Here is a 24,092-nt window from a genome sequence, read left to right as displayed (position 1 = left end):
TATGCCAGTATTGTTTCGAAAAGCATTCTTTATTTTATACTGCGATACACTAGGCAAACCAGAAACACTAAATTTTCTAAATAATAGTTCACTAAATATACTATACACAATAAAAAAGGCGAATGAAGACTGAAGGAAAAAGAAAATACGACAAGATATGAGGAGAGGATTAAAACAAAACTTTGTACATTGACATTCCAAATTTATGAAATGTATATGTATAGAATTAATTCAACTTGTTAAAACAGCTTTTCAGAGAAGCAGTTAATGTAAAAATAAGCTACACTGAATCTAAATTTTCATTTGCCATAAGCATCCGTAATATAACTACAAATACCACACAAGGATTGTTTTCAAATTCAAAAGACTGAAATAACTCTGTCTGTCCCAGTGTGTGACAATGATGACAATAATGATGACCTCCCAGAAGTCCCCTCTGGACCCCGTCCCCAGAGGCTGTCTGAACTCAGCATCAAAGAAAAGACTCCGCCCATCCCGGAGGGCAGCGCCTTCTTCATCTTCAGCAGCACTAACCCGTGAGTCTCCTACAGGTTTGCTAGTAGAGATACTGAGGCACAGGAACATGCCAGTCAGCCTGCTCAGTGTGTAGTAAAACAAAAACCTCTAAATTCCACAATAGCAGACGCAAAAATGCTGGAGTCAAAGCTGCGTCATAAAACCAGACTTGCTGTTATACTGACTGCACATATTCTGCCAATTTGCCTTTTTCTGTCTAATCACTTTTTCAACTGTCTCCATGTCATCCTCTTTTTATTTCTCTCTTTGTAGGTTTCGTGTATTCTGCCATAAGCTGATCAACCATCAGATCTTCACCAACCTCATCTTGGTCTTTATCATGCTCAGCTCCGTCTCTCTGGCTGCCGAGGACCCCATTCGCAATTTCTCTGCTCGCAATATTGTACGTAAACAGCCACTGGGACTGCAGTCTGTAACTGTCCTGAAAAGCTACCCCACTTTTTTTACACATTATACTTGGACGGTTTATTTGTCTCACTGTGGCTGACGATTGGATATTTCCCACTGCAGACATTTTGACATGTCACAGTAGGAAAAGCACAAGTGTAAATTACAAAATTAATGATGGCTAAATTCCATTTAGCTGCTTCAGTGTCAGCGTCCTAGTATTGTGCATGCTGTCACACTGTCAGAGCCATTGTTGATGTTTTTTGATAGGACTCAAAAAAGCCACAACAGTGTGAACATTTTTTCTTCTCTACTTAACAATTTATATCACTGCTGAAAAGTATTGCATCAGAAACTTTTCTACAATTGCTTTAGATATATAACCATTAAAAAACAAGCTGCACTAGGCAATTTCAATTGTTAGCTGACCCAACTGTTAAATTGGAATTTCAGGAATTCATCTCTCAGAAATTATGTAAAGGGATGACAACAAACTGCTTACAGCAGACGTGGCACTATGTACACTTTAGCCACACTGTGCCAGGTCAAGCCGCGATGACACGCGTTTGTACTACAGCCTCACAGCAGGGGATAGCCACACTGAGCCGTGCCGCTGTGGTCCTGCGGGGGGGATCACAGCCAATCACTGAATTCTCCTCCTAGCTCCTAGCTCTGTCCTCATAAACTAAACTCCTATGTGTCAAGATTGGGGGGGGAAAGCTCTGTTAGTAAAGTTTCTTTGTGTTCAGCTCTCAGTATTTTTGGTTTAGTTTAGTTTCACTCATGTTTTCCTGTTTGTAATTCAGATATTCTCTCTATTTTACTGTTTACTGATCACTTCCAGCCATGTTGGAGTTGTGTAAGGCGCTTACTGGGAATTCAGTGTGTCTGTCACCAAGTTAGTGGAACTTCGTTAGCAGTGCTATTCTTCAATAAAAACAGATCCAATCCAATCAAGTGAAGTTTTAAATATTGCAGGAAGGAATGGTGCAAACAGAAACAGACACAGTGAACTGAAAAGGCCTGCAGATGACAGGCTCTTACTGTTGTTTGTGACTAGCACACTTCCAACACGCCATCAAGGTAAACCACCTCAACTTGCTTTGCAGTGCAGAGGAAAAACAGCATGGGTCAACTGCTCACAGCTGTTCACGGCGCGGCTTGGCACGACTACCTCCTCTGCTGAAGAAAAACCCCACAACTGTAGGCACAAAATGTAACTTTGGCGAGTCGAGCTTTCTGTGAATAAAAGTTTTGCTATATAAAATTTTAATTCCCACATTCTCGGCTCAAGGAAAACCTGCAACTACTGTTAGCAATCTTGAATAGTGTTCAATTTGTGGAGGCCGGCACGGTGTGTGACTTACACTATTTTTCCATTAAAATATTACCTAGTGCAGCTTTGATATACTAGGAATTAGTTTGTGTTTCATCTGTGTTTGACTCTTACCGTATCTACAGCTAAGAGTTTTTGATAGATCATTCACTGTGCTGTTATCCTGGAATGACTCAAACTTGTGCATTGCCTCTTGCAGATACTTGGTTATTTTGACTATGCTTTCACCGCAATCTTTACTGTTGAGATCCTGTTGAAGGTAAATGTCCTTAACGTGCTGTGTTGTGATGTGCTGGGTAGAGCTTCAGTAACCCTGCGTGCTTATGTCACTCTGATTGCCTCCTCAGATCCTAGGCTATGCAGACTATGTCTTCACTAGTATGTTTACATTTGAGATCCTTATTAAGGTAAACAATAAAACTGTTGTGCTGCCTCAGCAACAACCCACCACTTCCAAGCTTGCTGCACACATCCCCCCACCCCTCCTCATTTTTGTCTCTATAATTTTTGATTAAAACGGCCGCCTGCTTGTCTTGTTGTCACGGCGCCAGTTCGTCAAACGTGGAGCTCATACGTTTTCGTCAGATTATTTTTTTGTCTGTCAGTCACTTTTCATCACGGCCCACTTCCCCTCTTCATCTTCGATCAGTGTATGGATCAGTGGCTTTCCAGAGTACAATTACTTGTTTAGCTGTTCCCAAATATGAAAGTTCTTTTTCTCTTTTTCAACTCTCTGAATATTAAAAAATGTAAACTTGATTGTTACTATATAATTCTAGTGGCATTTTGAAAACTTTCACCAACTATTATCATTTTTGGAGATTTTGAATCTTTTCAACCCCATTAAGTGATAGATTGCCATGTGTTTAAAAAATATTTTATTAGAAAAGTGTTAAATTTGAAATATTCTGAACTGTGGAGAGATGAACTTGAACTTGAACTAACATCAAGCTTTATATCCCAATGCCAGATTGTACACTGTACACAGAGATGTGCCCCCTTCCTTATATTTACCGTGTTTTTTGGCACATGCTCCTCCAAGGAATGTGATTGAAGAAATCCACAAACATCAGGAACAATTTTATTATTTTTACTGTTAAAATTCAATCCTCTGCCTCACCCCTTTGTTCTTTGCATGCCTGCACCAGGTAAATCCCATATATCATGGCTTAAACCAAAAATTCTATCAGGAGAAGATTATACGCTCTGTTTCTTGGAAAGTGTTCATAGTACAGTTCCTGGGTTAATCTGCACTAGAAATGAGTGTAGTGGTGTTTGACTTGCCTTGTCTGTGCATTTTGCATTGCTTATAATCTGTTTATTTGTGTGGTATGTGTGTGTGTGTGTGTGTGTGTGTGTGTGTGTGTGTGTGTGTGTGTGTGTGTGTGTGTGTGTGTGTGTGTGTGTGTGTGTGTGTGTGTGTGTGTGTGTGTGTGTGTGTTTGAGTGTGTGTATGTGTGTCTGACCACAGTACTCTTTAAGGCCTTCAAAGTGTTTTTTAAGTAGCGTTTGTGAGGGTGAATCCAGCCTTGCCTTGTCAGTTTATTTTTTGTTTTGAATTTATAAAATATTGAACTCAACATTGTAGAAATATTGCTTGAAACTATTGCTGCTTACACAATATTATAATCTGTTATTCGGTTTGTCATTGAGATACTGCCTTTCCGAAAGTGTGCTTACACTAAGTAACATAATCATTTAATAGCTTAATTTTATTGCAGGACCATCAACTTTGAGACTGCAAATCAAATTGCCTTGTGCACTGTTGTCATGAACTCTCATCCTAGAAATGCAAAGTTAATGCATTGTTTATAATGTGTTGGATATACAAGAATATATAATTATAATATAATGGATATACAAGAAGAAAATACAAAATTTAACAATAGTTATTTGGTACACAAAGAGTGTTCTTGTGAAAATGAATACTGTAAATTGTATTTAGTAACAGATCATCTAAATTGTTCCTGCAATCAAAAGCCATTTCAGCCTGACGTGAAGCTGTCCCCCCCGTATGAATTTATGTGTTTGATGGCAGATCTGTCTTTAGTCTTGACTTTAGTCTCTCCTCTGTCCAGATGACAGCATTTGGAGCGTTCCTTCATAAAGGGGCGTTCTGTAGAAACTACTTCAACCTATTAGACCTGCTGGTCGTTGGTGTGTCTCTGGTGTCCTTCGGCATTCAGTACGTATCATTCAATTACTCATCAGTGGATAAAATTTTTTTTTTTTATATCTTGACAGAAATTTATCATTGAGCAACTGTGTTCTAGTTTTGCCATAATATATAAACATTGCTCTTTGCTCTGCTAGTAGCAGGTTATAAAGAAGTGATTTACCATTTTGAGAAATAAACTTTTTGGCTTCCTTGTCAAGAGGTAGATGAGAAAATTGATACCACTCTTAAATCTGTTCGTTACATATGAAGCTGCAGCTGATTAGCTTAGCTTAGCACAAAGACTGAAAACAGGAATAAACAGTTAGCCTGGCTCTTTCTAAAGGTAACAAAATCCACCAATTAGCACCTCTAAAGCTTACTAATTAACATGTTACATCTTTTTTAATTGTTCAATCTGCACAAGAACCTAAGTGTAAAAAAGACAAGTTGTGGTTTTACAGGGGGTTATGTGCTGGACCATTTCTTGGCCTGGTGCAATGACTTTATTGAGTCTTGTTGCCAGCGTGAGGTTGCAAGCAGGAATCCAGGAAGTCACTGTACCAAGAAATAGTCCAATAACTGAACCTCAGCGTGTGCTGTGATAAGCACTTACCACACTTAGTATCGCCACTGAGTTCCAGTACGAAACCAGTGCCATGGAAGGCTAGAAGACAAAATGAAAACATACTAGATACACAACACAGAAGAATTTCCACACTACGAAACTGCATTAACTTTTTATTCAACTAAATGGAAAACCCCCTAAACAGTCCAACAAACACCATTACCTCTTTTTCCTTATACCTGAATCTGTACTAAACGACAAGAGTTGAGCTGTCAAGAGATGAGCATTAGGTAAACTGAAACATTCAAAATACAGTTACAATAATGTAAAACAGAATGTACTGGTGTGGTGTTTATTCCATAGGTCCTCTGCCATCTCCGTGGTGAAGATTCTCCGTGTTTTGAGAGTCCTCCGTCCACTCAGAGCCATTAACAGAGCCAAGGGACTCAAGGTGAGAATAACAATAATACAACATAGTGCAGTGTGTATGTCTGTGTGTGTGTGTGTGTGTGTGTGTGTGTGTGTGTGTGTGTGTGTGTGTGTGTGTGTGTGTGTGTGTGTGTGTGTTTGTGAGGTTTACCCTGTGAATGTGCCCCTAAGATTATTTGTGCATGCATACACCTTTGGTTATGATAAACTGCTGTGTATTTCTATTAACATTAAATAACTGTGTGTCCTTTTCAGCACGTGGTCCAGTGTGTGTTTGTGGCCATCAGGACCATCGGCAACATCATGATCGTCACCACCCTGCTGCAGTTCATGTTTGCTTGTATCGGTGTGCAGCTTTTCAAGGTACAGTGAAGAAATGGAAAGAGAGAGAAATTCTCAAAGTAGGTGAAACTAAGTGAACCTCTGAATTTTTCTGTCTGTTTTTATAAAGGGGAAATTTTATCGATGCACAGATGACGCAAAGTCCAGCCCAGAGGACTGCAGGTGAGTTTGCTTAAATCTTCAAGGTTTCCAGCAGCGTTTCTTTGCGTGTGTGCTTATGTGTATATGCGGTTGACATTTCATCTTTAAATCACAGGGGTACATACATTCTCTACAACAACGGGGACACAGCGCTGCCCATGGTGAGGGAGAGGATCTGGTACAATAGCGACTTCAACTTTGACAACGTCCTCATGGCCATGATGGCTCTCTTTACCGTCTCCACCTTTGAAGGATGGCCCACGTAAGCACTGCTCTGTGTCTGACATACAATTCAGATTATTTTATCTTTGTGGGGAATAACAGCGACGCTCTGGATTTATTTAGTGTTTCATCCTCTGTCTGAATGAAAGTGCTCCATTGCCACGATTTTCAGAAACAAAAGTAAAGAGATGTGGCCATCTCTCTTCAAGTCTAATATGTCTATAATTTGACTGTTTTGTGTGTATGAATGTGCACTGATGCTAGCATTTGTATGTGTGATGCTTAAAGTACAGTATTTATTATTACTGTTATTAAACAAACAAAACTTGCCGAGATAGAGTCGATACGAATAATTACTGTTCCTCATCTTGACTTTCTCTGTGTTTTGTGTGTGCCCGCAGCCTGTTGTATAAGGCCATCGACTCCAACAGAGAGAACATGGGTCCCATCTACAACTACCGCATCGAGATCTCCATCTTCTTCATCATCTACATCATCATCATCGCCTTCTTCATGATGAACATCTTTGTTGGTTTTGTTATTGTCACCTTCCAGGAGCAGGGGGAGAAGGAGTACAAGAACTGCGAGCTGGACAAGAACCAGGTAGGAGGGTCTTAGAGTGTGTGTCCATTTGTGTGTGTTTGTGCATAGCACTGCAATATTGATCTATTGAACTGACATACTAAAAGTCACAGTCTCTTTCTACTGCCATAAATCATATGCCATCAGAAACTTTGTCACAAAACATGAAGAAATGATGTACTACATGCTGCTGCCTGGTATAAACAGGGGCTGCATCTTTTACGTAAGATGACGTGTTGCAGTTGCACATGAGTTTGTTTCTCTGTTTCTCTATTTGCCCCCACCTACCCTCATAACCACCGCAGCGTCAGTGTGTGGAATACGCTCTCAAAGCTCGTCCTCTGCGGCGCTACATCCCCAAAAACCCCTACCAGTATAAGTTCTGGTATGTGGTCAACTCCACTGGTTTTGAGTACGTCATGTTTGTCCTAATCATCCTCAACACCCTGTGCCTGGCCATACAGGTAAGTGGTCTCCATTTGGTACTTCAGGTAAAATTGACATAAACTAGCTAGTGCATCTACTGTCAGACATTTAATTTAATTCAGATAAAAGTTTTAATTCCCACGTAGTGCACACAATTTTGTTTGCAGTAATGGCTATCATACACTCTCTTTTACCAGAAAGATTTTTGTCAGCCTAAAGCAATGCATTACCAGTGTATGGCAACTACTAAAAACGTATACATTTAGAATACATACTGTATATCAGTCTCTGATCAGTCTGCCTGTCTTTCTCCAGCACCATGGTCAGTCTCATCTGTTTAACTACGCCATGGACATCCTCAACATGGTTTTCACTGGGGTTTTCACTGTGGAGATGATCCTCAAGCTTATCGCTTTCAAACCCAGAGTAAGTCTCCTCTCCTCTTTGGCATAAGTTGCAGATACTGCAGTATTTGCAAAAATTCAGCAAACTACAGGCTAATATATGTTAAATTACCAGTATCCTTAAATCCTCTAGCTGAGATCTCCCTTTACATTTTATCCTTAAATGTTAGAATGTTTATTTTAAAGCGATTCCCTTTTCCTTTGAACCCAGCCCTCATACACTCTTCCTGTCCCTCTTACCTCCCCTCTGGTTCCCCTCGACACTGCTCACTCTTGGGCTCTTTGCTGACTGGCTGTGACTCCCCTGACATTTTTTCCTTATCCTCACCCTCCATTACTCCTGTCACCACAACCTCTCTACCTCTTACACTTCCCCGAATCCCCCGCGCCTCCTGCCTCCCCCTCTCCTCCTGCTGGCTGTGCATGCTGCCATATTCAGGGCTATGTCGGGGACGCCTGGAACGTCTTCGATGCTCTGGTGGTGATTGGCAGTGTAGTCGACATCATACTCAGCCAGGTAGAAAGACGTCAGTATGTACAACTCTGTCATTCCCTCTTCCTGCTCTCCCACTGCTGCTGCCACTCTCATTTCTTCTTTCCTCCACATCTTTCCTACTTCCCTTCCTTCCTGTCTTAATTTTGATTTTTCTTTTTAAGTCAGCTTGACCCAGTTTCTGCTCATGAAGTCTGCTGAATCTGTTGTGGACTTAATGGTTGATGAGCACCACAGATCAAATAATTGCTGATGGGCTGGAAAAATTTCGATCAGCTACCTGTGCCAACTAAACAGTGTGAAATGCCAGCACATGCACTACATTAAACCACTGCTGCATACCCATTAGCTCTTGTTAAATTGTTTACTTTTAAGTCTGTGGTGGCCATGTCCTTTCAGCCTGCCTCTGTACCAGTGAGTGTAAAAAAGTTTTTTTCTTTTGAAACAGAAAAATTTAATGACAGATGATCAATTTTTATTTTCAAATGATATTTCTGTAAATTAAAACAAGTTATACTCTCACAGATTCAGTGGCAGGAAGGATTTGACTTTCAGCCTCACTCTGTTATATCAAATCGATTTTTTGATGTTCTCCTCTTTCTATCTTTCATTTTTTTCTTTTTTTTTTTACCTCTTCTTCCTTTTCGTTCTTGCTCTGCTATCTCTCTTTTTCTTCTTTTCTGTGTGTCTGTGTTGCTTGTGCTTGCAGAACTATTTTGCTGATGCATGGAACACGTTTGATGCCTTAATTGTTGTGGGTAGCGTGGTTGACATTGCCATCACTGAGATCAATGTAAGTATTCATTTCCTGTGTCACAGATATGTGCCTGTCTTTCTGTGACTGTCCCTGCAAGTGGGCCTTGCTCTAGCATCAGAGCTGCATTCAAAATCACAACATTTTCATGCTTTTTCACGTCTAAATTAATGGTCTTCACAACTGCCAGAACAACTGGTTTCATGATACGGTAAAACTGTGATGACATTGCTTAACTAATGTGATTTCACAGTAGCTCTTGAATCTATGTTTGAGTGTAGCAGCTTTCTTTGGTTATTATGAGAGGTATGACACTCCACATGAATTATTTGACTGAATAAAAAGAAGGGGAAAAGGTGACGGGAGACTTTCACATGTGTTACGACGTTTGTGGTGCTGTAATTTGTCCCTCCCCTCTGGTGCAAACATCTCTTTGAATCTCCTGTGATGCTACTGCAAGGCCACTCCATGTCTCAGTTTGAAGCTATTGTGAACATTGACTCCAAGCTTGTCGCAGGCTTGTCCATGTGAAGGTGTTTATTTGTCCTGTAATTCCCCTGTTTCTGATGAATGATTGAAAAAACACACTGTGCACCTTTATTGATCAAATTCTAGGATACATACTAATAGTACAAAAATAGATATTACACACAGAAAGCCTTGACAGCCTGTTGAAGCAACAGGGTAGATATACCCTGAGAGCATGTCAACACTTCTCTGCTGGATGGTTCTGCAACTTAAACAATACCAGTGTATTTCTTTTTATATTTTTTTAATGTAAAAGGCCAGCATCTTCTTCATTTTTTCTTTTCCTTTAAATATAATTTTCCCTTCACACAGCCACAGTATTTGAATATATCAGATGATTTTCAAAGGAAACACCTCCCATTAATTAATTAATTAATTAATTCCCAATAATTCTTACGTGCTATGGAAAACAACATCAAACCTCCTTAAGCTGGAAAAAGCATCACAGTGCACATCGCACCTTAATTAGTTTCACTTTGTTCGGTTTAATCATTATTTGACTGTTTTAAGTGTCTTCTTAAACCCTGTGATATGCTACAGTTATTGTCAAACATCGACAGGAGGAGATTTGAGCTATGCCATCAAAAAAAACAAAAACCTTTTTATTTAGGATGTCACTGTTAGCAAGGACAACAGATAATTTCAATTCGGGTTTGATATTGAAAGGTCATATTATTTAAAAATAATAGAAAACATTACAGCACATCAAGCATGAATTGCAAAATATTGAGGTGAAATGTAAAATGTATTTGGGGAATTTGTATGAAGACAATAGTAATGTTAAACAAAACAAACAATATCATAATTTTTAATTTAAGAAGGTGTATCAGTGCTTTCTCCTTATCGTCAGTGTTAACAGTTAAACTATATTGCATTTTACAAAAGAACCATAGTTCATTTTCCTCTACCGTTGTTACACTTGCATCTCGTGTCTGGTGTTACTGCTGAGAATATGTGGCTTAAAGCGTTGGCATGACAGGCTTTATGCTTTCCAGCGATGATGTTCTTGTTTGTGGTATAAATTTGAAATGGTGTGTTGTATGTTTTTTTCTTAGTCATGGTGCTTCTGAGTGTTTCTATTGTGATTACGTGTCCAGGTCTAAGCTAATGATGATAAGTGATGACATTTGCAGCAACACTGACTCATGAATGGTTTGGTGTTGCACAGCTGGTTTGTGTAACTTGGATTAACCTTAGGCTTTTGGTTTCAAGTCGGCAGCCATTCCTGTCGTCAAGGTGATAGTGGAGCCAGGGGTAAGAACCCCCCACCCCCCCACCCCCCCTCCTCCTCATCCTCCATTAAAGCCCCTCACCCCTTTGTGTTAATGCAAAAGTTATAGCATCAAGATCTTTTTGTTGTCACTCTCTGTCTCTCATGTGCCGATGAAAACATTGAGATGCTTTTTCCCAGAGCTTCTGGTTTCACTTATTCATAAGAATGTGAGGGTTTGTGACTGAACTCTCAATATTTGCCAGAGTCTTGTTTTGAATCCACCTGGTTTGTTGCATTTTGGCTCCAGTTTCATTCAGCTGAAATTTTGTCCTGTCTGGGTGCATGGCATGACATAGGGGAACACTAACACTGTATGGTATTTGGTCATTTCTTCATTTCAACATAGCTTTTCCAAGTGTGCGCGGTCAGATGACCAGCATTGCGTAGACATTGCACTGCTTGAGTGTCTTGTCAAGGTCCTGTGTGGTTGTCCTGTAACAACAAGACAGTAAAAAATCCATCTTGTTGTTTGTATCAAGCCTAAAAAATTCAATTAGAGTTTGTCTATTGGGTTGTTTGTCTTTGGACTGTTAATTCTGTATGTTGCTTGTTTGTAATCAGCCATTCCGAGTTAAATGTACTGTATGTGTAAGTCCTCCAGGTCTGTTAATGGCATGGTGTTTAAGACACAGTTACTCTGCATGCAAGTTGATTGTTATTGCAAATATGCAGAAAGATCACAAACTGGAAGATTTTGAATCCCTTGTTAACTTATATTACTCATACATGATAATTTGAAGGAATTTAAAGAATGCATGTATGACTGACTGCATGAATGAATGAGCGGCAAAGAGGTTTATCAGTGTCTGCGTTTGAATGTTACGCCCTGTGTTTTTTGTAATCATCCCTCACCTCCTCCGCTTCAGAACACAGAAGACAGCGCTCGCATCTCCATCACCTTCTTCCGCCTGTTCAGGGTGATGCGATTAGTCAAACTGCTGAGCAGGGGGGAGGGCATCAGGACTCTGCTGTGGACCTTCATCAAGTCCTTCCAGGTGAGACGCTAAGATAAGCAGCCAGTACACCTCCTTCTTGAATCTGCGGTTACAGTTGGCAGGTTAGGTGCGGTTTAGGCTGGGAGGTCTAATTTGAGAATAATTTCAGGGAACGCCATGAGAATGACACAGGAAATAAGCTCTCGTAAATTAGCACAGCATTAAGAAAACACAAATTGCTTTGTTGCTGTGAGTGTGCTGGTACACGCTGGTAAGTAGATGAAAACATGACAAACATGAATTTCCAGTTTGAATATTACATCCATGCGTTTGAAGGTTTATCAGACACAAAAACAGTACACAGTGCTTCAGAATACTATGAGACCTGTGTCTGAACAGTTATGGTGACAATCATTTTTCCCTCTTGATTTGTGGGGTAACAGGTAGAGTGATGACGTTCATGTTTCAGGGTAATCTATGTTTGCACATATTCAGCTGCCAACACAGTGTATTACAGAACGATGTTTGTATTGGGTGCAGCAAAAAATTGGAGCAAGGTTCATGTTTTTTTTTTTGCTATGGCCCTTTGTTTCAGCACCCATGTAGCGCTAATACAGCAGTGTCATTTTAAAAATGAGAAGGTCGTGTTTTGTGCTACACTGCTAATATCTGTCTGAATGTCAACACCAAGATTTAACCAAACAATTTGTAACCGGTGGATCTCGCGCTGTAATTGTGGTATGGTACTGTCCACCACTCCATTACAGACTCTTAACTCTTTCTCTTTTTTTCCCACCCAGGCTCTTCCCTATGTTGCACTCCTGATTGCCATGTTGTTCTTCATATATGCTGTAATCGGAATGCAGGTAAAACAATAATAAAATAGATCAATTTTTGAAAATCAAACACATACTGGATACCCTGCAGGATATTTGTTGCCTTCAGTTTTTTTTCTCGTAGCACCTAATTTCGTAATCATCATTTTATTTTTGTCTTGTCCAGAATTTGAGAGCAGGCTGACTGATTCTTTGGATGACATTTACTTGTCTACTTTTAGGTGTTTGGGAAAATAGCCATGGTGGATGGAACACAAATCAACCGCAACAACAACTTTCAAACTTTTCCTCAAGCTGTCCTGATGCTCTTCAGGTATTTGTGTTTGTCTAGCTTAAATAGTGGGTTAAAAGCCATTATAAGTCATCATACATTTGTAAATCTAAAAAACCCTTTTTCTGCTGCTGCTGTATTAATGCTGTTTATTGTTCTATGTTAGGTGTGCTACAGGTGAGGCCTGGCAGGAGATCATGCTGGCCTGTCTGCCAGGGAAGCTGTGTGATTCAGAGTCAGACTACAACCCCGGAGAGGAAAGAACCTGTGGCAGTGGTTTCGCCATTATCTACTTCATCAGCTTCTACATGCTCTGTGCTTTTCTGGTAATCTTAAGACGTTTCACTGTGTTCAGTGCCACTAATGTTTGAGCACGGACTTGAGCTTTCACATTGCTGTATACAATTAAATATGAAAAATGTTGCACGTTCTGTTTTCAGATCATCAACTTATTTGTAGCCGTCATCATGGATAACTTTGACTATCTGACCCGTGACTGGTCCATTCTGGGGCCGCATCACTTGGATGAGTTTAAAAGGATCTGGTCCGAATATGACCCTGAAGCCAAGTGAGTACTCAGGACCCATTTTGTAGAGGAATATCGACAAAAGGTTTCTCCTGTTAATTATCCTGTTTACTCTATACTACCGCTAAGAAATATCTGTGTCAGCACAGATGGGATGGTGATTGTTTTGTGAATCCATAATACCCTTAATGGCTCTCTAAAGTGCACTGACTTATTATCCATCGCTTGTCAGGACATGTGGTTGTAGTGAAAACTGTGCATTGGGGCATAATGTATTTTATTTGAATGTATCTTGTTGTCAGAGGCAGGATAAAGCATCTTGACGTGGTGACTCTGCTGAGGAGGATCCAGCCTCCGCTGGGCTTCGGCAAGCTGTGCCCTCACAGGGTGGCCTGTAAGGTGGGTTTCCACAACTCAGCGACACACTCGCACTTATACAGAAAAAGAAATGCACGATGACCACAAAAATAGCTTTAACAGTACTAATTTCACACTAGATGCCTCCTTGTTAATCTGTGCTTTGGATTCTGTTGCAGCGTCTGGTGGCGATGAACATGCCCCTGAACAGTGATGGGACGGTCATGTTTAATGCCACTTTGTTTGCTCTGGTCCGCACTGCTCTCAAGATTAAGACTGAGGGTAAGTCTGCGCCTGCAACCAGCTGTGCACTGCCATTCGGGGGCATTAAAAAAAGAGTAGACTATGAGGTAGATTGAACTTTAAGTCTTTTGGCCATGAGGAGCACAAGTGAGGAAGTGAGCCAGAGTGTCCTGTTGTGTGTACTGCAGCTTCCACGCATAAAAGTCATTTGGGATGACAGCCCAGAGAAACCGTTACAGTAGTTATCAGTGTTTCAGTTATTTGGTCTGTTATTCATCCCTGGTCCACAGTGACTCTAGAGGTCACGAACAGAGTGGCTTTAGTATAGTGGCGAGCAAGCAAGCCCTATACTGTAGTCTGCTACCACACAAGGAGAAAAAAATCTCAATAGAATATCGAACAAAAAAGTGGACATTTACAGAACTAAACAGACAAAAGAAATGAATTCATCAGTCAGGATAGAGGCATGAATAAAGTGAAACCCAACATACCAAGACAGCAATCAAACATCCTTACCTGAGGCGCAACACATTAATTTTTAGTTAGTTATGCTCAAATGCTGCTTCCAGAAATCTGCACTGTTTTTGCAAATGCATGATTGAGTGATATGAGACTGGGGACGTTTTGCGCTTAGTCCTGTTTTGTTAACTTATCATCAGGAATTTGGCAAATTCATCGTAACTTTAAATGCCAAGTTTTGTATTATGCTGTGCCATTGTGTGTGCGGGTGAGACACTGTGATAGATTCACCCCTATGCCACTTATTACACCAATATATTCACCAGTTACTGATCGCTTTTAACCAAAATAAACTTACAGTTATACTTTTCACATTTTCTCTCATTTCCAAGGTAACCTGGAACAAGCCAATGAGGAGCTTAGAGCTGTCATCAAGAAGATCTGGAAGAGGACCAGCATGAAGCTGCTGGACCAAGTGGTGCCCCCTGCAGGCGGTCAGTGGTCATTACATGATCATTATTTGCTGCTCACGATCATTCACAGTTCCTCCCTCTCTTTCTCTCTCACCACTCTCTCACCCACTTGATTTGAATATACGCTGCTTCTCATTAGCATATTTCCAAGAATTGTGAACCAGAAAAAATGATAAGCAGGGCAGAAGGGACATCAAGCATGAAGTCCTTTCTTTCTCTGTTGGTCCAGCTTGTACATTGAGATTTGCATTGGTTTTGCATTACTGCTGCATTTGCATTGAGGAAGGATGTCAAACAGTGGAAATGCATCTGAATGTAAATTTACTATCTCTTTGATCTGAATTGAAAAGTCAGTGGATGACCTTTAATCACTTTTGCTTTGTTGATTTTTTTTCAGCAGTCCCATGTACCCCCCCACACACACACACACACACACTATCTACTATGCATCAACAACGAATCACACCACACTTTGATGGAAGACAAGCTGATCTATGATATTTTATTTGAAATACATTTTGGTATGATAACAGAGATTGAGAGAGAGTTAAAGTCATACTCAACCCAAAACCTTTCTTTTGGCTGGCAAACACACACCTGGGGTTTGAAAAGGGGGTTGTTAATTGTTGATTATTTTCTTCCACAGAGAGGCAGACACTATGGCCATCTTGAGTTCATGTCTGTTACAATGAACTCCAAGGTGGTCACCTTTTCACAGCAGAGAAAATGTATGAAAGTGTGGATAGAAACTTTTGAAGCACTCCTGCAGTAAAATCCACCTCTCTGCTGTTCATCTGTATACTCAGTGCCTTCCAAGTAGTCATCCTTTCACACTCTTACAACTGAATACAACGGCTCTCCAGGCTCTGAAGCTCCGATAAAAATATTTAGCCACTGTGTTCAGAGCATACTGAGCATTAAGATAGACAGCACAGAGGTGGATTATGCTGACAGCAGACATTTTGACTTGTCATGGTAGGAAAAGCACAGATGTAATTACCAAAATGAACAATGGCTCTGTTGTGACAGTGAGTCAGCATGAACCCGCACCCTGAAATTGAAGCCGCTTAAAGGAATTTAACCATCATTCATTTTATTATTTACACTCTTGCTCTCTCTACTGTGGTATGTCAAAATGGCTGCTGTGAAAAAGGCCTATTGTCTGGAGAAATTTCTATGACACTTTTTATACTTTTTTTTAAAGAGACTGGGTCACTATTACAATCCACTGAAACCATGATTCCAAGCTGACCACAGTTGCCCACTGCGAAGAAGCAAATTACAACTTTTTGACAAACTTTTTGAATCCACCTTTCAAATTGAGAGAGTGTAAATGTTTAACACACATAGCTGGATTGAAATGCGCACCATTTTAAAAATATGTGCAGAAGTTTAATCCATCAGAAGCCTTCGGCATCCTGTTTTTGTTTTTCTAGAGCAGCGAGGCCCACCTACTGAGCACAACCCAAGAAAAAATGAGATAGACAGAGGGCAAAACTCAACGCTTACCATTTCCTTTCACATCAGTTCACTGCAACCTTTCTTATCGCTGCCAGTCCCACTTACACTGCTGTGTCTGTCATAATCCCACTGTTTTGTTTATCTTATCTCATGATTCTTCTTCTTCTCCTTTAGCTATTGTGTAATATGTCTCACCCAGATAAAAACTCCAAACACTAGATATTTGAATAAATGAACTGCTGTCTGTACAAGCTTGCCTCCGCAATACAAGCTTGCATTACTTTTTCGTTTAGGTATTACGTTTAGATATAAATCAAAGACTTCACGCTTCTTTTAACAGAAGTCCTAGGTTAGAGGTCGTCACTATCGTGAGTAGAAACAAATGTGACCTCTATTCCTGTCATCTCAGCTGAGCAAGACACGTGTCTTTGTGGTTTGCCTTTATATGTTTCATGCATTATTACATAACAGTTGAAAATAAAAGGAAATAAACAGCTGAACTTGAGCACATAGTGGAGCCAGAGTGTGGTTTGCCCTCAGTCATGCAAAGCTTTCCAAATATCATTATCAGATGTCAACTTCCACATCGTCCTTTCTGCACCCATGCAACTGTGGGCTGTTGAGTCATTTGGGCTAAGGCCGTGGGATTATGTTTTGTCTTTGTACAAACAGGGTTCTTATAGTGGCCCAAGGACAGGCACACCTGAGTCTTGTAATGACAAAGTTTTAACTCCCAATAGGTGTGAATGTACCTCAGTCCAGTGTGTACAGAGAGCTTCCTTCTAGCTGTGCCCATGTAGTTTTACCAGTGTCCTTCCACGCTTCTACTATGCTTCAGCTCTGCTGTGTTTTAGAACTTGCCAAATTTAATTAAACTGCATGTCTTTGTGTGCATTAGTTTGCTAACCCCTCTCTCTTTTTAAAAAAAAATCTTTTCTGTCAAGCCTCTCTCTTCCACAGCTTCCTCTGCTTTCCGTAGAGTGCTTAGTCAATTGCTGGCCTTCTTCTCTTCTCTTTCTGCCGTCCTGAGCTCTTTGGAGCAGTTCTGTTTTAGCCTGGTGGCATGAAACTACTGATACCTCCCTTAAAAACTTCAACAGTCTCTGTCCAGAAGAAGAAACTGCTTTCACCTGTGGGCAGAGCATTTACTGTAAATTGATCTTCCCCACACCTGGTTGATGCAGTACTAAGAAAAATAAAATCTCACCACCTCTTATCAAGTGGTCCTAAAATGTTACTGGCTCTAGGGAGTATCAGCTGTGTGAAAATGTATCAAAATGAGGCTGATAACTTGCTTCAAAAAATGAATAATAATAATAATCCAAAATCCATTAATACGGTATATCTGTTAAATAAATGGCCCATACATTCATATACATATGAAAATCTGGATTAGAGATTCAGAGACTTCACCTGTCCAGTTTTATCAGATGTTCTTCGCATCACCAAGTTCTGATTTACGGTTTCGGTCACAGGTTTTCTTTCTGAACAGAGTCTTTCGTAGTTTCTCTCTGGCTGTGTTGGGTGATGTAGAGAAATGTGTTAGGTGCTTGAAGATGGATCATCATAGGATCAGGCTGATCGCTCTGTCCGATCCACTGGAGAGAACGATGCTTCCATCCTAAAGCATCCATCCCACTCACCTTTACTTCTCCGGCTAAAATGGGTCACACACACATTTCATACAGACCGCAATGCAGCCTCCTTTTTTCTTGTTAAGACTCCTTCCCCTGTGCTTCAGAAAACAGCTTAATCTGAGTGAATCAGACGCACACTTGATTAGCCTCCCTGCATGGCAGATAGTGTATCTAGTCACAGCTTCCTCTCAGGCTAAATGTCGTTTCTGTGTTCTCCCTTGTGAGGGGAGCTGTAGGTTTGATCCTTGTTGCTTCTCCAAACTCTTTTACTTTGCTGCCTCCTTGCATGTGCTTCTCGCCACAGATCATGTTGTTTTTCTGGGAAGTGTACACACCTCTGCTTGTCCGTCTCTGACACTAAATGCGGTAAATTCTGCAAAGTAACATATAATGTGGCTGTCGGCTGAGTGGTAGAAACTGCTTAGATTTCTTTGAATTAACACTAAATATGTGGCTGTTTTCCTATTGTTTACTGCATTCATGAATTACTATAATATGAACAGATTTTGGTACACTCAGGTTTATGAGGTCAATGGGGTTCATGCACTTGCTTGCATAAGCTATTGTGTCTGTATATGTGTGTGGTTTTTTTTGTTTTGTGTGTGAGAGGAATGTTTCATAACCACATGTATTTTCAGAGATAATGCAAGATGGGAGTTACCGACATAGATATCATCTATTTTCTTGGGTCAAACTTTGCACAATTAGTTGAAAGTGTGTGTGTAAATGTCATTTTCAGCTGAATTTAAGAGATTCTTGCTGACGTTTGAAATGATATCCAGCTCTGTCAATGTAGCAAGTGTCTGCACTTTGCACGCAAGTCAAGGTCTGATATTTAAACAGTTTAATTCTATGAAGTGCAGATTAAAAGGGAGTCCTTTGCATTGGGTCATCACAGCAACAACTCAGTACATGACCCATGATACAGTGCATTAGGCAATACATAGTATCACTTCGTATAAGTCATGAAGACCACTTTCTTAGATGTGTTCCTGAGAAATCAGCTTACTTTACAAGTCGGCAGTATGTGTGCTGGTCTGTTTTGATCCTCTTGAAATACTGTTTCCTGGACTGGACATTTATGATAATGCTGAAGCAGTGAGGATTTATGGCATTTTGCTAACTAACATGTCTTGGTCTTCTTTTCATGTTGATTGCTACCAAAGCATTTTGTTTCAATGTCAAGATATTGTCTTCCTCAGTCGTGGTACTTTGTCATTGTGATATTTTACTGTCAGCGGACTTCAGCTTAGTGCAATTTGACTTCTCTGCCAAGGTGTGTTTGTTTTCTAAGATGGTGTGAGGGTAGTGGGTGAGATCTCCTTTCAGATGTTATTGATACATACAGAATGTCAGTGTTGAGGTGTTGTGGTATTCAGGTATTTTGGTGTTGATCTGGGAGGCTTTTGGTGTGTCTGGTCTGTTCACTCAGATGACGAGGTAACAGTGGGGAAGTTCTATGCCACCTTCCTGATACAGGACTACTTCAGGAAGTTCAAGAGGCGGAAAGAGCAAGGTCTTGTGGGAAGGCGCTCATGGGAGAGGCTGAACACCACCATGGCTTTACAAGTGAGTAAAGCACAGAGAATCTGTCCGATAGATTCACTCCACCAGTGCTTTGAGCTTATCAGGGCTAAATGTTAACTAAAACTCCTTCATCTAAATAAGAGCCAGTCCTGAGATATTCTTCTGTGTTGCTGACACTCAGCCCTTATATCAACTCTGTGTCTGAGAAACAAAAATGTAGTTAGAATATTGGTTTAATCAGAGATTCCCTTCTGGATTTTAATAGCCACATCACATAAAGTCAGCCTATTAAAAACAGTCAGAGGATGAAAGTCAGAGGATTCATATCATGTAATCATACTTTTGGAATATGCAGCTGAGAATATTATCTTTGCCTTGTCTGTACCGTCAGTTAATCTTTTCTCAAACCCCCCTAAATAGGCCCTCAGGTATCCTCAGATTATTTTTTGTGAGTTTTTTTGTGAGAAATCTACAAAGACATCACACCAAACACAGGTCCCTGCACTTACTTCCATTCGGTCATTTAATGGAATTTAAGGGGTGGGTTCATGCCATGCAGACAGTTATGATTAAATTCTGTCTCCACCCCCGGTACAATGATTAAAAACATTAAGGAGCAACACCCCTATCTGCAAAAAATCTTCCAATTACAATGGATAATCCACAGTGCATCATGTCAGGTCTTCATCGGAACCCCTTTCAACCACAGATATAGAGTAGTTCCTATGACAACTTTTGAATACGAGAATACGCAAGAAGATGTATTTGTCATTTGGGTGAAGTGACCCATTGAGTTCTTCTTGTCTTGCTTTTATGCTCTGACTCTGGTTACCTTTAAAACAATGCTAACAGTGTTCATGAATCACTCTGTAGTCACTGGTGTGTCAGATGATCTGTAACAGTCTCGCAGAGAAATGTTCACACCGGAAAAAACTAACATTTGCCAACATTATCTCTCAGTTTTCTCTTAACCAGATGCAAATATAGCTACAAAGCCTGTGATGGCTGAAACGGTTGGTATCATGGCCGCTCTCTTTGCAGGCCGGCCTGCGCACGCTGCATGACATTGGACCAGAGATCCGTCGAGCCATATCATGTGACCTGCAGGAAGAGGGGCTAGTAGGTGCTAATGGAGAGGAAGAAGAGGAAATCTACAGGGTAAACATTCAGACACGTTTTAAGACATAAAAATACAATAGAAATAAATGTTTTTTCCACAAGAAAAGTTTACCTTGAGAAAATTTCTTAAAATGACATTTCTACGCTTTCTCCCTTTTTGAAAAATCCACAATCCAGAATCTGTGAATATGCATATATTTTTTTGCATTGTGGTTAAGAAAACAAGCTAAAGAGGCTGCATACACATTTGTCTCTCCGCAGCGTAATGGTGGTTTGTTTGGGAACCATGTCAACCATGTCAGTGGCGATCAGCAAGGCTCTTCCCACCCGACCACTGTCACCCAGCGCCCGCTACAGATCCTGCCCTTCTCCTGCGGCTCCTCGACTGAACCCACCGAAACTGGCAGGAGAGCCAGCAACAATGACAGGGAAGGAGAGACAGAGATGAACTCTTCACCCATCCAGTATAATCATCATTATCACCCCCCTCATCCGTATAATTACACTCACTGTAATTCCACTCGCCATCAATCGCCAATACCCTCCAATGCCAACCTCAACAATGCCAACGTGCCCTCACTTCTCTCCATGACCAGTGTGAGGCAGCAGAAGTGTTTGTCCTCCACCCAAAATGGATCATCAGCGTCCCCTTACAGCAAAGGAGTGCCGGACAAGCCTTGGAAATCACACTCCTCAAGGTCAGTGGATCACTGCGAAACAGTTTCAGGAAATTGCAGTTATCATGTACATATACAGCATGTGGCTGAGTCGCGTTCGGTGTAAATCAAAGCAGTCACAGGAGCAGCTGGTATGATAGTTACAGTCATATAATCTAATTTTTGATGCTCACATTTTTGCCAATGATTCACAACCTGCATTCAAATTACAAAGAGTAAAGACAGAAAGTATGTTAACCTAGAGCAGATTGAAAAGAGCTGACTACTGCACTGAAGGACTCAGTGGTAATTCAGTATTATTGTATATCGATTTCTAATGGTCTTGTGAAGTTAGTAGTTTACTAAACTCCGTTGTCCAAATCCCAAACAAATTGTTAAAGACAGTTAATGAAAAATGGATTATATTCTCAATCAATCAATCACTTGATCTGTGAAATGTCGGAAAATAGTGTCTGTGACTGTTTCACAGAGTACAAGGTGAACTCTTTTGTCTTTTGACCTACAGTCTGAAACCAAAGTGTATTCAATGTACTCTCATAGAAGAAAAATAAAACCAACAAATAGTCACACTTGAGAAGCTGGAACCAGAGAATTTCCTGGGACATTTGCTTGAAAAATGACTTAAGTGATTAGATGATTGTTAAAAAAGTTATTGATTAATTCGATCAGCTAATCGTCTCAGGTCTTTGACAGAAATATCAGTATCTGAAAATAATCCTGTTGATTTTTGGATATTCGTTTAAGCCAGTATCACAAAAACAACTGCAGGCTCACTGCATTGTCGATCACCCAACAGTTTGCCAGAAGGGGGGAACAATGTAAAAAAAAAAAAAAAAAACTAAGTCAAAACCTAGTATACTGTTGATACTGTTGGACCACCTGCTTTTCTCTTACTCTCTTTGCTCACATATACAGTAATTTAATACAGCCAAAGTCCCAATGAAGCTGTTCTCATTTACATGTTTTTCTGTTTCAGTTGTCAGAAAACGGAACAAGTATGAAATGGTGACTCAAACATGGACCATTAAGACTAGATGTTAACCAGCAGTCACTTCTAACAATTTCCAAGCTGCTGCACTGCAACTGCAAAAATCCGATTTATAACTGTGACGTCGTCCGATAAAATCCCCACACACACAAGTTAGATACAACGGCTGATTTCGGCTGTATTTACATGTAAAACTCAGAGAGAAAGTTAGAAGCTCATTCACCTCTATGAAGCTGCCGTGCGTTCAATTGAATGCAACCCATAGAGAGGTGTGCCTGCGGAGGGATAGCCTGAAGTTGCACAGGCGGGGCAATACTGTCGACTCTCTTCTACGGAAAGTAGCCAAGGATTGTCCAAAAAGTCAGTAGATTTGATGCCAGGTGCTTTTGTGAAGAAAAGTGGCTAAAAGGGTAGGAAAAGTCAGTAAGTCTAGTGACAAAGGTGCTAAGTTAGCAACACTGCCTGTAAACGACCCCCTGATGACGTAATACAAACTGTTTGCACCAAGTCATTCTGAAAGAGCAACAAACAACGGTGTAACTTTATCACTCAGTCAGTCAGTCAGTCAGTCAGTCACAGACATTCGCTTTTATAGGGCTGGCCCTGCTGTTGTGGTCCAGCCAAAAAAAGGCATGTTAGATAGAGACCCATCCTGAAACTACCCCAAGCTTCCCGTTCAGCATGTCTGGATTTCATTGCTCCATGTCAGACCTTGTTCACCCCCCCGATGTAGACTGTCTTTTCTCAAATGGATGTGTCCCACTGCCATCTCATCTGCCCACATAGCTGACTGCAAAAGAGCATCCTCATGGATATTGTTTCCTATCCCAATGAGCATTTTCATTAGTCAGTTTGGATTTCTTTTTTTTTTTTTTTTAAATATTCAATTATTTGAAAATTTCTTTAACTTGTTTTAAATTTTTGTTCTCAATATGCTGCACCTGTTTCACACAGCTGTCTGAGGTTGGGGGGGTCCCCCTTAAATTTTCCTCTTCAGAGTTTTTTTTTAACCAGTTTCTTTATGTGTTAAGATTTTTTCCCTTGTGTTCTTAGCGATTTTAGCTATACAAATAAACCCGATTAACATAAAAAACTGTAAATAAATGACTTTGGGATATTACATGATATTTCTTTATGTCTTTATTTCTCTGTATTTCTTTACTTGGTGATTAGGGACACTCAACCTATCAAATTAAATTTACTATATATATATATATATATATATATATATATATATATATTTATTTTTTTTTTTTTTTTTTTTTTTAACATACCTTGGCATCTACCAAGGTATGTTAAAATCTACCTATCTCTGGCAACTAGCCATATAGTTTCTGGGGTTTTTAGATATTGACCTCTGAAATAGATGGAATTTGGAAATGGGAAAAAAAAAATTGAAAAAAGCAACTTGCCTTTTCAGACACAATATCCCCATTACTCTTAGTCACAGACCTTTTTGTCAGCAGTTTGAATTGGAACTACTTTCTGGTAAATATACTTAAAATTCCTAGGGGCAACATTTAGAGTGAAACCAGTAACCAGTAAAACTGTCTTTCCTCTCCGTGCACAAATTTTTTTTTTTAGTGTTTTAATTTGTGTACTCTTGTCTTTTGTCATTGCATGCAACCTCTCATCCCCCTCCTTTCCTGCCCTCCTGTTCTAAATAATCCTGTCTCTCTGACTGACCCCTTCCTCACTTCGGAGCAGGACACGCTACTATGAGGCCTACATTAGGTATGTGCATGTTTCCACTCCAGATAGCTTAATTTTTCAATGTGTTGTTTTTGGTTGCGGTTGTCGCAAAACATGCTGTGAAAGCTTCTTACTTGTAAATAAAACAACACATTTTGTGTCAGTTTCAGTACATGTGAAGACAGAGAGAATGAGCGCTGTGGGGAAATGCAACTCTGTGGCCTCACGATGTTTCAGTGATCTCAGTGTTTCACAGTATTAATGTTTTTACTTTACGGCGCTGATTCTGCATAAAAATTTCCAACAAACAGCAT

The 24,092-nt window shown here is 40.2% G+C and overlaps 1 protein-coding gene across 1 annotated transcript in view; it reads left to right on the top strand.

Moving 5' to 3' along the window:
- cacna1db (calcium channel, voltage-dependent, L type, alpha 1D subunit, b) overlaps positions 1 to 24,092 on the top strand; it is an 83,965-nt gene that overhangs the window by 56,363 nt on the left and 3,510 nt on the right. Inside the window, exons 20-45 of the mRNA XM_040152136.1 lie at positions 392 to 536; positions 790 to 919; positions 2,460 to 2,519; positions 2,608 to 2,667; positions 4,339 to 4,445; positions 5,347 to 5,434; positions 5,668 to 5,775; positions 5,864 to 5,916; positions 6,011 to 6,157; positions 6,519 to 6,720; positions 7,005 to 7,163; positions 7,441 to 7,551; positions 7,969 to 8,046; positions 8,732 to 8,815; positions 11,444 to 11,572; positions 12,313 to 12,378; positions 12,570 to 12,661; positions 12,786 to 12,945; positions 13,060 to 13,187; positions 13,448 to 13,544; positions 13,682 to 13,784; positions 14,597 to 14,698; positions 19,208 to 19,344; positions 20,344 to 20,460; positions 20,683 to 21,119; positions 23,794 to 23,820. Coding sequence (XP_040008070.1) covers positions 392 to 536; positions 790 to 919; positions 2,460 to 2,519; positions 2,608 to 2,667; positions 4,339 to 4,445; positions 5,347 to 5,434; positions 5,668 to 5,775; positions 5,864 to 5,916; positions 6,011 to 6,157; positions 6,519 to 6,720; positions 7,005 to 7,163; positions 7,441 to 7,551; positions 7,969 to 8,046; positions 8,732 to 8,815; positions 11,444 to 11,572; positions 12,313 to 12,378; positions 12,570 to 12,661; positions 12,786 to 12,945; positions 13,060 to 13,187; positions 13,448 to 13,544; positions 13,682 to 13,784; positions 14,597 to 14,698; positions 19,208 to 19,344; positions 20,344 to 20,460; positions 20,683 to 21,119; positions 23,794 to 23,820 — 3,127 coding nt within the window. The remainder of the gene's footprint in view (positions 1 to 391; positions 537 to 789; positions 920 to 2,459; positions 2,520 to 2,607; positions 2,668 to 4,338; positions 4,446 to 5,346; positions 5,435 to 5,667; positions 5,776 to 5,863; positions 5,917 to 6,010; positions 6,158 to 6,518; positions 6,721 to 7,004; positions 7,164 to 7,440; positions 7,552 to 7,968; positions 8,047 to 8,731; positions 8,816 to 11,443; positions 11,573 to 12,312; positions 12,379 to 12,569; positions 12,662 to 12,785; positions 12,946 to 13,059; positions 13,188 to 13,447; positions 13,545 to 13,681; positions 13,785 to 14,596; positions 14,699 to 19,207; positions 19,345 to 20,343; positions 20,461 to 20,682; positions 21,120 to 23,793; positions 23,821 to 24,092) is intronic.

The sequence above is a fragment of the Xiphias gladius genome, chromosome 18 (assembly GCF_016859285.1).
Source record: "Xiphias gladius isolate SHS-SW01 ecotype Sanya breed wild chromosome 18, ASM1685928v1, whole genome shotgun sequence".
Classification (NCBI taxonomy): domain Eukaryota; kingdom Metazoa; phylum Chordata; class Actinopteri; order Istiophoriformes; family Xiphiidae; genus Xiphias; species Xiphias gladius.
The sequence above is the reverse complement of the archived record's forward strand: the minus strand, read 5'-3'. Positions and strand labels throughout refer to the sequence as shown.